This window comes from Zalophus californianus, chromosome 3 (assembly GCF_009762305.2).
Source record: "Zalophus californianus isolate mZalCal1 chromosome 3, mZalCal1.pri.v2, whole genome shotgun sequence".
Lineage (NCBI taxonomy): Eukaryota > Metazoa > Chordata > Mammalia > Carnivora > Otariidae > Zalophus > Zalophus californianus.
The window spans coordinates 109566577-109582850 of NC_045597.1; the positions used below are offsets into that span (position 1 = coordinate 109566577).

General features: G+C 38.3%; 1 protein-coding gene across 1 annotated transcript in view; it reads left to right on the plus strand.

The window, feature by feature from the left end:
- The window catches only part of ARHGAP15 (Rho GTPase activating protein 15), a 610094-nt gene that overhangs the window by 13849 nt on the left and 579971 nt on the right, over positions 1-16274 (plus strand). Inside the window, exon 2 of the mRNA XM_035726444.1 lies at positions 13943-14123. Coding sequence (XP_035582337.1) covers positions 13959-14123 — 165 coding nt within the window. The 5' untranslated portion in view covers positions 13943-13958. The remainder of the gene's footprint in view (positions 1-13942; positions 14124-16274) is intronic.

The window sequence follows — 16274 nt, forward strand, 5'->3', positions numbered from 1 at the left end:
GCATGGGTGCATTGTTTTAGGGGAGATCAAAGAGATTTGTATACCTTAGGGGGTGAAGATAATCGTAACAACAGTTTAAACACATGCACACACACGCACATGTGAAATCCACAGTGTGCTAGATGAGGAAATGTAGAATGGGTGTGGCTGTATAACTCATTTCATCATGTAAGGTGTCTGTGAATAGATCCGCATCACTAAGCCTCAGAAGTAGTTAGGACAAAGAATGTAAGTGAATAAAGGGAGGACAGAAGGAAAAAAAAAAACTACTGTTGAATACTTTTTAAATAAAATAGATAATCCTGATAGCCATTTTAAAATTCTAGATATTTTATGCATTTCCTTTTGACTTCAATGCTGCCAAGCCCAAATTCTGTATTTTGCTTTGTGAGGAGCCTAAATTAAGATAGGCATTTGGCTATACTACTTCAAATTATAGTAACACTCAATTAACTGGAACCTAGTGGGATAGATAATATATCTAACCAGCTCCCCCACCTCCTACCTCCTGCAGTGAGGCCCTTGAATTCCACTTTGAGGAAAGAGAAGCACCCCTTGTTTAAATCGGGGATCTAGCCCCCAAACAACTCCTGGATGGAGATTCCTGATAACACACCTGAAGTTCTTCAGGAGATAAGGCATCAAAAGAGTCTTTTCAGCCTAAAAAGAAAAAGATACATTTTACATAATAAATACACTTGGCATATTAAAGGATATTCAAAGGCAAGAATTTAAAAACTCAGGCAAAAACTTTCAATTTAAATAATGTGAACTAGTAAATATTTTTTGCCGTTTTGATATTCTTGCCTTCATGAAAGGAAGCCTCACTGCCCAAAGATTTCAGATTAAGTTCGAGTGAAAACAACAATGTTTTGCGGAATTTGTTTGTTCTCACACCAAACATCCTTTGATGTTTTACAAGCAAGAGAACTGTTTTCCAAATGTTTAAATTGATGTTGTTGTACTCACACTTACCAAGTTCATGATATAAACATTTAAAAAAAAAAGCACTCATGCTGAAACACTCACAATAGACCCAGATTGCCTGTAGTATGATCCTGTTGGGTTTTTCCTTTATATAAAATAATTGATTTTTCCGTATCTATCTACTTAGCCATGTAGTCACTTCTCTTCTCACTTTTCCCAACTATGATCAATGTCACTTCCCCAATCACCACCAAATTCCAAAGTGAAATTCATTCCCAGAAAACTTAATCGAAACAATATTAGCAAATATGAACCGAGTAGCAATGGGATTTAAAAATAGGAAGATACTATAGTAATTAGTAATAATTTTAGAACAACACGGATATAAAATTAAAAAAGAAGAGTTTTATGTAATTCTAGAGATCTGTTTGTCAGCAAAGTTCAGTGTGCATCTCAGTCACCGGGGTGAAGGCCAAACATTTAGTTTCTCGGGCCCCTCTTCAGTGTTGCTGGACGAGAGAGTAGTACAATCTGCGTGTTTATGAAGCTTCTCATATTGACACTTGAGAATCACCACTCTATAGCTTTCTTACTCCTCACTAGTTTGGTGAGTTCAATATTAAATTATAACAAGTGATCATGGCTTTGGTCTGCACTTGTGATGCATACATCGGGTGTGTTTCCCCTTACTTACCAGTCGCAGTCCTTCGGCAAGTCATGCCGTTTCTCATGAGACATTTGCTTTGTCTTCAACCACAACTTCTGCTGGTAACCTGGTCATTCATGGACTCATTCTCTTGCTAAGATTGAGGTCCTACCTCTCTACTGCCAGTCCCCCTTCTGGATAATTGAGATAGGTCTGAACAAATACCCAGTCATCAGAACTCTGACACTTAATAGCAAACCTCCTAGTTGATAACAGTCTGCAAATCTGAACTTGAGTATTCACCTTCTCCAGTTAAGAGTGGTTGTTTTTTCCCACCTGTCTGATAAATCTTTCTATTCAACTTGGATCTCCAATTGCCAGTGTTTCTTGATATATGTGATTGTTGGACACAACTGCCCCTCTTGTCAATATTTGTGGATAGGAGAGCTCTCCAGTATCTGTTCACTTCAGATGAAGAGGCAGATCCTGGTCCTTTCTCACCTCAGTAAACCATGAGAGATGACAGGTCTTTCTAATTAAAAGAAATATATATATATGAGAAATATATATGAATTATCTCTATAAAAGATACCCTTATCTCACAGCAAACACAGAAATTATTTCCAGAAGAATCACATTTCTTTTTTTTTAAAGATTTTATTTATTTATTTGACAGAGAGAGAGACAGCGAGAGAGGGAACACAAGCAGGGGGAGTGGGAGAGGGAGAAGCAGGCTTCCCGCTGAGCAGGGAGCCCAATGCGGGGCTCGATCCCAGGACCCTGGGATCATGACCTGAGCCAAAGGCAGGTGCTTAACGAACTGAGCCACCCAGGTGCCCCAGAATCACATTTATAAAAATAAAAGTTGAAACAACAAATCTTTTTAGAGGAAAATACAGGAATAGTCTTTGTGGTCTTGGATCAGGCAAGGATTTCTTAAGAGGACAAAAAAAAAATCACTAATCCTAAAAGGAAATAAATGATAAAGTGGACTATACTAAAATTAAGAATGTCTATTGATGAAAAGATTCCATTGAGTAAAAAGTAACCCACAAGTGGGAAACGATCATTACTGTGACATACATATTTAAAAAATGGCTTGTATTCAGAATATAAAAATAACCTCTACAAATCAGGAAAAGGACAAAGAACCTAAAAGAAGAACTAACAAAAGTTTTTTATAAGCACTTCACAGAAGAATATTACATAGCAATCAGCCACACAAATAAACGTTGGAGTGAAATAAGCTCAGCAATAAAAAGTACATACTCTAGGTTTTCCATTTAGATTAATTTTAAAAACAGGCAAAACTAAGAAGACAGAATAGTGATTATTTTTAGTGGGGTGGGTGGAGAGTGACTGGAAGGGAGCTTCAGGGGCTCCTGGAATGCTGAGACTGTCGAGTTTCTCAGTTTGGGTGTGGTTACACGAGTGTGTTCAGTTTGTGACAATCCGTTGTGATTTATACACAAGCATGGGCATACACACACACACACACACACACACACACACACTATTTAAAATGTATTTTATGCATACACAACTGAGTGAGAAACTGATTTTTAAATGCATTAAAGTAAACATACTGAAATATTTTAATTTAATGGTGACATTGTCACGACAATGGACTATGGCATTACTGTCTCATTTTCAGACATGTCCCCTTGGCACTGAAATCCGATCCAATCAATCCAGATTTTGAAGACAGGAGCATTAGGGAAAGACTAATCGGATACAATAACAAATTTGCTAAATAAAACAAATGTCAGCCCTATTTGACTACTGTCAATTACTGGCTCCTGTTAATTACTGTCAATCACTAATTATGCAGTATGCAGCTTCCCCATATTTTAACCTGGGCTGGCCAAGGTAGAGATAGAGGTATCCTGGTGTACTGAAATCATTGCATGATTAGATTTAATCGGCTTGATGAAAGAGCTTTGCAACTGAGTCACATCCTTTAGGAAGCCAATGCTATGGAACATGAAATCCCAGGAAACGAGCAATCACGGGTTGAAATGTACTTTTTGCCCTTGGTACTCTTCCAGCAAAGATCAGAGAACGGGTCCCGTCCAGAGAGTGTCTGAGACTGCTTGTTTTGTCAGTGTTTCCTAACACTGTGGCTGCTGAGCAACTTGTTGTACAGCCAATGTTTTCTCCTTAAGTGACATTTCATCATCCAGTGCCCTAAGATAGTCACCCTGTTTTCCCTTAATTGATACTTGTACGCAAGAGGCGGAAAATGGCTCAGCATTTCTTGCTGGATTAGGTCAAAACTGACAGAGGAAACAGAGGGAGGATTGTATTACTTATGCCCCTTATAGTTCTCCTGTGTATCAAAGGAGATTGCCATTTCATAAAATTTCTTATGCTGCCTAAACATAATTACAATAGCACAGGCATTTTATTCCTATTTGCTTTTCAATTTTGTACTACTTACCTGATCACCGGAGGGAAATTCAGAAGCAGTTCTACTAATCTTTGCTTTATTTTTCCTCTATGTCCTTAGTAAGATATGATTGTACCCTTTGATATCGCTTCCTTAAGTGCTTCATTTTGTCCTTCCTGTAAAGTCTTCACATTTCTCTTCATTTAATTGGTGACCAGAAGCATTAAACACGCACCTTGAGGTTCAAAAGGAGGTTCCTGAAGTTCTGGAGCATTTTTTTTTTTTTCCCAGATCACTCCTTGGGTGCTCTTATCATAAGATCAGTGTTTACAAATAGATACTATGATATTTATTCTGATTTGAAGTTAATTGCTAAATAAAAGAGACGTCCCGTGAGACTGCTACCGTTCTTCAGTGGCTAGGGATCCATTTCTCTGGGTGTCTTTTCACCAAATCCTTTGGGAAGGGGATTATGCCTGAAACAAATCATCAAAGTTTCCGGGGCTCTATAAGACAACACCCAAATTCTTTACTGGAAATGGCAAGATTCTCCTCATCCAGCCCTGACTCTCCTTCGCTTTCCCACCTCCCATATTCCACCATTTGTTGTGAATGTTCACTCCTGTTTTCCTTAAATCTGGTGATCTCAGCCTGTGTTGCCCTGGACATCCCTCCGCTGCCTTTTGGATCTTATTTTTATACCACATCAAGGTCAAATGTCACCTTCGCCTTACAATTGTCCTCAGTCCCATCCTCCATTGCACTTGTACCGGACTCCATGGTAGGCAAGCGTTCTTATGTCTGCCCCCAGGGTTTTCAATAATTTTTGTAGAAATGTGGGACCTAACAAGTCTATTTTTCAGGGTAAAGTCACAATAAAATACTTGAAATGTAAATCAGTTGCTTTGCTCTCAATAAGATGGAGACTAAAAGGCTAAGGTGCCCAGGGGATGAGAGGATGGCAACAAGATACCGTGATCTAAAAAAGATCAAAGTTGCCTGTCACCCAATTTTGTCTGGGAATTATTCTACTTAAAAATATATATTTTACTTGTCATTTTCACCATTTAGAATGCCCACGGGTAATGACAATAACTGTATGACAGTTTATCCATGCAACTGACTTGCTAGACTTTGTCAGTAAATGCACACTATCACCCTGATTCCCGAATTAAGTTAAATAAATGCAAGGCCTTATTATCACATTTCCTATCTATAACACCTGCCCAGTCAAAGACAATGTTACCCAATGGGATGCCTATGGTCAAATTCCTTTACTATGATGTTCTTTTCTCATTATATTTGACATTTTTTGAAACTGAGTTTTATTGCACTCTCTCCGCTTATGGAAGTGGTCTGGGGAAATTAGACTTAATAGAGATGTAGAAGCCACAGGGAAAAAAAAGAGAAAGGAAAGTGAACTGGAAGGAAACTGAAATTAAAATGTTATTTTAGTAAATGGCTGCTGTGGTGGAGTCGACAAACAACAACAATGCAAGTTAATTACTGACCTGTCAGGAAAGTGTAGCACGAAGGCTATGCCCCACGTTCCTGGAGCTACCATGGCCACAAGTCATTTCCACAGGGAAACAAACAGACCGTGCTCTACCACAGATCAACATAAGATCTTTCCAGGGGATAGAAATGAATTTCTCACAGAAGCAATATTTATCTGTGGCATTTCCTTGAGCTCCTTAGCAGACCTGGAGAAACAGCGCTTCCGACACATTCTGGGAAACGAATGGAGTCAGATTGTCACAGAGGGCTCCTGTGTGTTGAGGGGACCAGAGCTCTTGGTGGTTGGGGTGACCAGACAGCTCATTTGCCACATGGTAAAAGTCGAGGCTAACACCCATGGGATGGGAATTCCCTGGGGACACACTCAGTGCTTGCGTCTGTGATAGTTCTCTTCACAATATCTTCATGTCAGGCAAGAGAGTCCTTCTATCTGGAAAAATAATATTAAGCACCTAAAGGAATTTGAAACTCAAGAAAGATTTTCTCTGTCGTCAGAACAAATAACCCTGCTAAATTCTAAGACGGTCATTAAACGTACTCATTTAATTTATAAGAAAGAAAAAAAAGGTTTATTCTGACATGAAAATAAGGTATTCTTCATATTTTCAAAAACTCATATTATTCTCCAAGGACGGGCCTCAGAAGGCGTGAAAAGCGTTTCTTCTTTTTTTTTTTTTTCTGTTCTGCCCCAACTTATCACGCAGTAGCCATAGTTCATCGGACCTTAGAAACACTGGCCAAAGTGAGTTATACACATTTTTTTTAAAAATAAGAAATGGACTTGATCAAAGACATTTTCCAATTGGTTTTGCTAGCCTCTGTACACTGACATTAACTAGTTTCTATATTTGTTTTCCATTTATATATCTAATAAACATTTACTAAGTCTCTGTTGAAACACAGGAAGATTTATACACACTTAAATGGAAAGATGTACATGATATATACCTAATATGGCTGTACTATGATCATATGACCTCCCTGATCTCTGTCAGACTTCTTTGGAATTCTTGTTACCTTATTTTTCCATATATGGTTTCCAGTTGGTGTGGGGGTCTATGACTAAAGCAGGGATGTTTGGAGATGCGGGACGTGGGTTCCATCCTGGAGCTACTTTGAACAGGCTGTGGAGCTGTGGGGAGGGCGCTGGGTCTAGCTGAGCTTCACTTTTCTCTGCTCTGAAGCATGGAGACGGTATCATTGTGCCTCTTCAGTTTCTCCTCGCCCAAATAACTCTTCATGCACTTTTATTTTTAATGCTACAGATGGGAAAGAGATGTCAGAAATATACTTTCTAACTCAAAAGGGCAAGCTGCTGAACCTTAATGTAATTAACAGAGTGCAACAAATAATTGACACAGCAGCTATGAAATTTATGATTAGATGAATCACCATATTCCCTCCTCTCTGGGTATTGGCTGTGAGAGCAGGAGAATCAGGCCCAGAATACCACTGAACCTCATCTGTTGAGCGGAGCCAGTTTGTGTGGCTCTTCAAAAGTGCATTCTCATCACAGTTTCCTGTTTTTCAAGCAGTATTGAAAGTGGAACTCGTGCAATATCACAGGCTCCTTTTGCTCTTCGTTTGGTACAAATAAAATCAGGAAGTCCAGAGAAATGGTGAAGCCAGTCGTAAGTGATTTACATTTCAATTTCTCACTCAAGGAGATTTATTTGGAGAGTTTTGTGAAATCAATGGATATTTAGACACATGCAAAATGAACTAATTCTTCAATATTTTCATTAGTCATTCACCACGGCTCTCTGTGCCTCCTGTAAGAATGTAAATGCATAAGGCAACACTGTTTTCTCTAATAAATTTTGATAATAATGATGATTATGATAATCATAATGAGTAGATGATATGTTATAGGAAGAACCAGAGGAATACTGAATAAGCATCTAGATCATAGGAAACTTAATATAACTTATAGTTAACAAAAGAAGTGGAATATAAGTGAACATAGAAAAATATTACTGATTTTACAATGTACTCTATGAAATAGAAAAAGTTGAGGGTCAATGGGGGAAGAAAACAGGGGTGGAACAACAGAATGATTTCAAAGGCCTGTGAACGTTCCTGGAATAATAACACGGAAAGACACAAATTGCAGGTCTTCATCGCCTTTCTGACCAGTGCATCGTGAAATTGATACATATGTTCCTGCAAGTACCTCGAGATTCTGAGATTTAAGTAAATGCTTCCCTGAGAGTTAAGGGGAAGTCTGACCAATCATTGATGCCATTATGTGAATTAGTTTAAGTATTTCCCTCCCATCTACGTCTTAGTGATTCACCAAGAGGATGGATATTTAAAGGAGCTAGGTGAGGAAGAATGGATGGTGGGATTTCAGAAATGCTGACTCTGTAGATGAGATGGGACCTAAGTAGGCGCTGCAGTGGGGGACTTTGGCAGCCAAAAATGAAAGGGATCATAGGGTGTCTGGTAGAGGAACAACAGAGTATTAGGATGTAGGCAAGGAGAAAATGAGAAGTTGAAAGAGGGTGAAGAGAAAGGGCTATAAGTGGAATCCAAAGGCATCTTGAAAAATTTGGCCTAGAACACCCTTCTCCGATTTGTATGAGGCTCCTAACTGGACGGATGGAAATAATCATCTCTGAACTCTCAAGTGCAACAGTTAAAAGTTCCACAGCCATTAGTACAGCTGTCATTTCAGCCCCTCAGATTTCCTTCCTCCTCTGGCCTCTCTCCTTCCTCTTGCACATCCCCGGCTCCTGCAGGTGGGGGTGGGGGTCCTGCACACTCCTGTCTTGTACTCATTTCATCTATACAACACATTTGTGTATTACGCCAAGGAAACCCCTCTTCCTTCATCGCTCCTTCAGAGTGTCTAGAATAACGGCCCCTACCAGCCCTGGCTGGGTTAGAAGGAAGGGGCTCTCAGTCAGTCCCTCAGCCCCCCGAGAGGCTAGCAAGATGACAGACTCACCCACACTGAGGTTAAATGCCGTTTTCTTCATGAAAGCCATCATTTCTCTTTTCCTTGAGCTTTCTTGGTACCATGTTTTTCCTTCATGGCACATTTCAATATCCACGTTATAATCTCACAGTTACTTGCATACTTTTGCATTGCTGAGCCCTTTGTCTGAAATGCCTAACCTGTCCTGACTTAGCACCAACACCAACTGATCTTCCTTTGCAGACTTTCTCTCTCTCCCCCTCCCAGTGCCACCTGAGTTTAATGCCATTGCTCCTCTCCCCAACTGGACACAACTCTACTCTCATTTAACTATTGCTTTGTTTCTCTGTCACCTTCACTGACCTGTAAGGCACTTGATATTAAAAAAAAAAAGAAAAAGAAATGAAAGAGAATCTCCAGCCTCTGATATAGTGCATGCCACTTAGGAGACGCTCCACAAATGTTCAATGGATCATTTATTTTCTGCTGGTGGAAGTCTTTAAGAGGAGGTTTTGTGTCATACTGTGTTCTTCTCAGAGCAATACAGTGCTCTGCTAAGTTAGAAACTGTCAAATATTTGCGAATACAAGAACAATTATGAAATAGTATCAGGTGAATGCCCTTGTAGAACATAAAATACAAGGGAGGCTGAATAAAGAGAAAAACTAGAGTGCCTAGGGGTATCAACAAAATGTGAAGATGGGGGTCAGATGGGAAAGGAAGTAATGGCTAGAGGAGAGAAAGTGTGAGGAGAGAGAAATCACCTTAATACCACAGTCAAGGAGAAGTCAGCCTAACAAAAATGTCTGAAGAAGGAAGATTCTGAAAGTTTTTTTCTGCAACCTGTCCCTAAGAAAATAGGTGGAGAAGCCAGACGAGAGACCTTTTAAGTAATCCAGCCTTTTGGCAGTAACTCTTCACTAGGCAAATAACAGTTGATTGTAAAGTCATTGCAAGAATGCAAATGTTGATTTGACATTGAAATTGGTGCAGACTCTGAGGAAGCAACATGTTCTGTAAATGGCACATGGCAAGGCTATGTAAATACTGTGGCTTCATGCTCTTGGTCAGAGGATAGTGGCTTTAGCCTAAGTGCTTTCCCTCACCAACATTACAAACACACCATCTTTTGAGTTTGAAAGATCAAGGCTTACAGGCACTCGGAAGAGAACCCGTATTTCTCTAAAGGACTTCTTTGTTTAATCATAGATTCACCTCAACCCCTACCCAAATTCCTTGGGATCAAGTGCTACCAAAGCATTTACCTTGTTGGTTATCTGCCTAAAATTGTTGAGCTTTGTAAATCTGCAGTAATACTTCTGAGCTCCCAGACTTTGAGGGCATCAGTAAAGTAAAAAGGATCTTACAGACCCCAGCAATCCTCTTGCCTGACCCTCTCACTGACCATTTTTTTTCCCAGTGATGAACCAGAGGTCTGTAGACTTGTATAAGACCACAAAGGTGATCAGTACAGAGAGTGCTGTCACTAAGAAGTCATCATGACCCCTTTTTAGGCAACCAGTCTAGTCAAGGAGTCCAAGGCCACTATTACAATGACAATCCCTCAATTTTCGTTCCTTCACTTCCCCTAACTTTATTCACGAAAGCATACCCTGAAAAATCTCGTGCTTTAATTTTTAACTTTTTAAAAATTTGAGTATAGTGATTTGACAAGATTGGACATTATACTGTGATCACCACAGGTATAGCTACCAACTGTCAACAAACAACTCTATTACAATATTATTGGTTATATTCACTTCTGGTGCCTTTTATTCCTGTGACTTATTCATTCCATAACTGGAGAACTGTATCTTCTACTCCCCTTCACCCATTTTGCCCATCTCTGCACCCTCATTCTCTCTGCCAACCATTTTTTCTCTGTATTTATAGGTCTGATTCTGCTTTTTGTTGTTGTTTATCCATTTGTTTGTGTTTTGTTTTTTAGACTCCATGTATGAGTAAGAACATATGGTATTTGTCTTTCTCAGTCTGACTTATTCCACTTAGCATAATACTCTCAAGGTTCATCCATGTTGTTGCAAATGTCATGATCTCAGCCTTTTTGGGCTGCATAATATTCCATTGCATATATATATATATATACCACATCTCCCTTATCTATTCATCTCTCAGTGGACATTTAGGTTGCTTCCATATCTTGGCTATTATAAATAATGCTGCAGTAAACATAGGGGTGCATATATCTTTTTGAATTTTCTTTGGAGAAACACCCAGTAGTATAATTACTGGATCATACAGTGTTTCTGTACTTATTTTTAGGTTTTTGAGGAACCCCATACTGTTTTCACAGTGGCTGCACCAGTTTGCATTCCCGCCAACAGTGCATGAGGGGTCTTTTTTCTCTATATACTCACCAACACGTATTACTTCTTGTGTTTTTTACTTTAGCCATTCTGATGGGTGTGAAGTTATATCTCATTGTGGTTTGGATTGCATTTCTCTGATGATTAGTGATGTTGAGCTTCTTTTCATGTGTCTGTTGGCCATCTGTATGTCTTTTTTGGAAAAATGTTTATTCAGGTCCTGTGCCCATTTTTTAATTGGATTGTTTGTTTTTTGGTGTTGAGTTGTATATGTTCTTTATACATTTTGGATACTAATCCTTTATCAAGTATGTCATTGGCACATGTCTTCTCCCATCCAGTAGGTTGCCTTTTTGTTTTGTTGGTGGTTTCTTTTGCTGTGCAGAAGCTTTTTATTTTGATGTAGTCCCAATAGTTTATTTTTGCTTTTGTTTCCCTTGCATGAAGAGACATATCTAGAAAAAAGTTCCTACAGTCAGTGTCAGAGAAATTACTGCCTGTGTACTCTTCTAGGATTCTTATGGCTTCAGGTCTCACATTTAGGTCTTTAATCCATTTTCAGTTTATTTTTGTGTATGGTGTTAGAAAATGGTCCAGTTTTATTCTTTTACGCAGAGCTGTCCAGTTTTCGCAGAACCCTTTATTGAAGAAACTGTCCTTTCCCCATTGTATATTCTTGCTTCCTTTGTCATAGATTAGTTGACCATATAATCATGGGCTTATTTCTAGGCTTTCTACCCTGTTCTACTGATCTATGTGTCTATTTTTGTCCCAGTATCATACTGTTTTGATTACTACAGCTTTGTAGTACATTTTGAAATCTGCAGTTGTAGTACCTCCAGCTTTGTTTTTCTTTCTCAAGATTGGTTTGGCTACTCAGGGTCTTTTGTGGTTCCATACAAATTTTAGTATAGTTTATTTGGGAAAACTCATGACTTTAATAGTAGCATCCTCATAAATATCAAAGATTCATAGATTTGCTTTGTTATTGTGAAATACTTTCTGACTGGCTATGAAAATAGTAGTTTCAATAACAAATAACACACAAAATAAAACCAAAAACTTACTATCCTGTACTGGGGTATATGGAAAATGCATTTACTTTTTTTTCTTTCTTTTTTTTTTTTTTAGCAGTTGTCTATATAGTACTCTATATATTATTCAAGTTAGATGTAGTGGTAAGATTCCCTATGTCTATATTAGTGGCCGGATTTGATACATTGAAAAATCTTTCTCATCAAAGCAGCTGTTATTAGATTCCTATGGAAGAGTGGAGATGAGATTTTCTTTTTTTAATCACTTGAAATTTTTATTTCAAATCTTATTGAAATAGCTCTTTTATTCTCAACTAGATGAGTTTTTATAATATATCACTCATGTAGAAGCATAAAAATGGGAGTATGAACAAAATAAAGAATTAAGAAACTTAAGTCAATTTAATTAATTTAGTTAAGAAATTTTCAAAACAACTTTCCTGTAAACATCTTTATGAGGTCTAACTGAAATACAATAGTGCAAGTACTTAAACAATTTGATTTTTAATATATGCATACAATTGTTAAACCATCACAGCAATCAAGCTAACAAACATATCCACCAGCTTTAAAAGTTTCCTTGTAATCACCATAATCCATTTTTCCCTTCACACCATCTTTAGGCAATCACTGATCAGCTTTCTATAATTAAATATTAGCTTGCATTTTCTAGAATATTATATAAATGAAATCATAAGTACTCCATAGGTACTTTTTTTGGCCTGGCCTCTTTCACTCAGCAATTTGCAATTCATCCATGTGGTTGCATGCATCAATAGTCCATTCTTTCTATTGCTGAGTAATATTTCATGGTATAGATTAATTAGAATGTGTCTATTCACCAGTATGGGTCTTTTTTATTTGGAACAAAATACAGGCCCTCCACTTTTTCTGTCCATTATTCTTGAGAAAATTATTAGTCTCTATGATCTTTATGTTTCTCTTCTAGAAAAGTATGAGTTTAATGTCTATCTCATAGGAGTTTTGAAGAATTAAATCACTAAGTGCATTGCCTGGCACATAGTGAACGCTCAGCAAATATTAACTTCTTTTCTAAGTTATCACTCAATTGCATTACTGGTATCAGTTATGAGGTAACATTTTGCCTCCTACTAAAATGTTTTCATCCTTTTCTAACCGTCTTAGTGTTCACTTAGCTTGAACATTACCATGATGCCAGCTAGCCCCATTGTCTGTCCAACAGCCATAGGGGTACTAATAAAGTTAGCTCCCTAAAATACAATCCTTCTTTTGGATTATCTTGGCTTCTGTAACTGATGACAGTTTAAGAGAACATGTGCAATGTGCCCAGGAATGTCTACAGGTGAGACAGGGAGAGAACAATCAAGCCACAAGGGGGTCTGTTTCTAGAAGCTTAGAAGCTGTGTTTGCATTGCACATGTTCTCTTTTAAATGCGATGATATGTTCCTTGGAGGGACTTGTGGAGAGGGGCCATTGAAAAGGATTACGGATTTGGGGAAACAACTAAAGCCCTCCTAGCCTGCCCGTGGATGCTGCAACAGTTGAGTTCTCTTTCTTCATATTCTTCATCAACATTATGTCCAGCAAAGCTACTGAATCTAGTTCAGTTGGCAGATGGCAGCGGAAAGACCTTTACTTTCCCTCCTTGGGTATTGTGAGTGGGAGTCGGGGCTAAGGCTGAGCACCAGGTAAAGAAGGCTAAGCCAACATATTTCATAGTCAGTGGGACCAGCCTAGTTTGCCCTAACGCCAATTCTACTCACTTAAATATGCAGGTTTTTGATCACCAAAAAAGGCTGTGGGTGGTAACGTGTAGAGGTGGGGTGGGATGAGGTGGGTAAAACGTCAGTGACGTTGTGAGTGCGAACAGCATGTAGCCTAAAGATGCTTAGTTGGCATTTCTACATAAGGAAGACTATCATATTGCCATTAGGAATTCCTTAATGGAATTAGGAATGACACGAGCATGGCTGTGCTGGCTATGAACTTTGAAGTCCTCTGGCATGTATAGCACTGGCCACATACAGAGGCCCCAGTTGATAAAAACAACTACAAAGTAATTACCTTCTCCACTATTCAGAGAGGCAGAGATTGTTTGTTTCATTTTTGTACCTTAGTGATGAACAGGAACCTGCACTCCACCAAGTTTTTCTTGGAAAAGATATATTTAGAATAACATAATGCTTTTATATTTTATCAGGATAACGCTATAATATGCAGAAATCTACGAATTCTGATACCTCTGTGGAAACACTGAATTCCACCCGTCAAGGCACTGGAGCTGTGCAAATGAGAATCAAAAATGCCAACAGCCACCACGACAGGCTGAGCCAAAGTAAATCCATGATCCTCACCGATGTTGGGAAGGTCATTGAACCCGTAAGTCAAATACCCTAAAACCCCCATGTTCCCAGATACAGAATTTTGTTAAAAAAGAAGAAAAAAAGAGAACTAATTAGCTTTATTTTATTTGTTTTCCTAATGTGCATGAGAAAACTGTTTTTGTAATGCATTTTATCTTGCCTACTTATAGTCATAATAATATCCCCAGTTGCGAGAGTGGAGCTGGGCTTAATCCAGAGTGATAAAGTGGATTTGGAGCTAGACTGAAGAGCACCTTTGACTCATTTTAAGGGCCTCCACTATCATGCTTCAGTGTTATAAAAATAATGAGGTTATGCTAGCATGTGGTGTTTGTACTTCCAAATACAGTACATCACTTTGAAAAGCCAGAGGCTAAAATTAGCTAAGAATGAACTGAGGGGGGAAAAAAAATCTTTAAAAAAAATGTGAAAATCTCTTTCTTAAAATCTCCCAACAATATATAATATTGGAATTACGATTTGATTTGGAATGAGCTTAAATGGTGTGGCGATGGAAGGTTTGGAGAGGAAGCCATTTTGTCTCGATAATGTGTCATTAGGAAGATCTGAAATAAAATAGTTAGAGATGAACTCTACTGCCAATTGCGTCCCTGCCCCTGCACGCATCCTGAGCCACTAAACACACTGATTGCGATGAGTCTCCTCTGGTTAATTTTCTTCCATAATGGTGGTAACTTGCAGCTGAGGCCATAGGATGTTACAAAATTATTTATGCAATGTTAGCCACTCTTTTGGACCCCAGATCTATTTTGTTTCTCACACTGAGAGCAAGAGCGGGAAATAGGTTAGCTGGGGACAGGCTGCGAGTCCCAGTCACTCTGCAGAAACATGTGAGCTATTAATTGAGTGTTCTGTTAATATCATAGGGGCCCATGAAATATTCAGCTCCCTAACTGAGTTATTAAATGAGATAAACTTGCTGAGTAGCATGTTACCGATTATATTTATTCTCTGTTTTCACTCAAATTTCAAGTGCGCGGAAATAACCCACCACCATCTCAAGAGCTTGAGAAGTACATGGTTTTAATCATGCTTTCTTCAGGTATTATAGACAGATTTAGCACAAGGAAGCCAGTGATTATATGTCGGGAATGGGAGATACATCCTGAGATAAGTTACCGGAGAGATGTGTTTTTCTTTATTCACTCTCTCATTTAAAAGTATCTCAAGAGCTTGAGAAGTACATGGTTTTAATCATGCTTTCTTCAGGTATTATAGACAGATTTAGCATGAGGAAGCCAGTGATTATATGTCGGGAGTGGGAGATACATCCTGAGATAAGTTAACGGAGAGATGTGTTTTTTCTTTATTCACTCTCTCATTTAAAAGTATTGTCTGCTTGGAGGCACAACACTGGCAGCCTGACTTTGCTTTTAAACCAGCTAAAATGTTCCTCAACTATGAACTTAAGACAGTGGTTAGAGTAAATTATTGGAATCTCTATAATGTATTAGCAGTAAGAACTGTACCTTTGAAAAAGTTTAAAAGTTAAGTATATTTAATGATGCCTAAAATATTTTATTGGCTGTGTTTAACAAAAGGCACTATGCCGCAGTTGTTTTTGACAAGCATGAAAACATCACAGCATGAGACTGCAAAAGGAATTATGGAGAGAAATTACAAGTGATCCATCTCTCAATGAATTATCCACCTCAATAGCCCGCAGAACTCAGCTACCAATTAACACCTACTTTATTACATGTTGGGATGTACTTAATAACTTTCATGTGTTTATGCACTATTACCTTGACTGATGCCTCTTGTACAATTAGGCATAATTGGCATATCAATATGCAAAAGTTAAAAGGATTAACCCTCTTAAAACTAATGAGCATTTCTGTATCCAGCTGCTAAATGAGACAAAATTAGCATTTTTCACTTTTGGGCAGGATTTTATCATGCAGTTTCTCATTGTTGATATTACCTTGTTACATAACTTTAGTTTGGGGGGTTATATGCTGGACTGCTAGAGAAGAGTTTTCCAAAGTTAAATTAGCTATAATTATCCCAGCTTTTGTTTCCGCATTCTTAGCCTGGGCAATATGTATTCCTCGATAAGGAACAAAAATAAAAGTTACTTTTGGTTATGTGTGCTCAGTGCATAATTATATAAAAGGGGTATTTTAGTGAGGATATGTCATTTCAC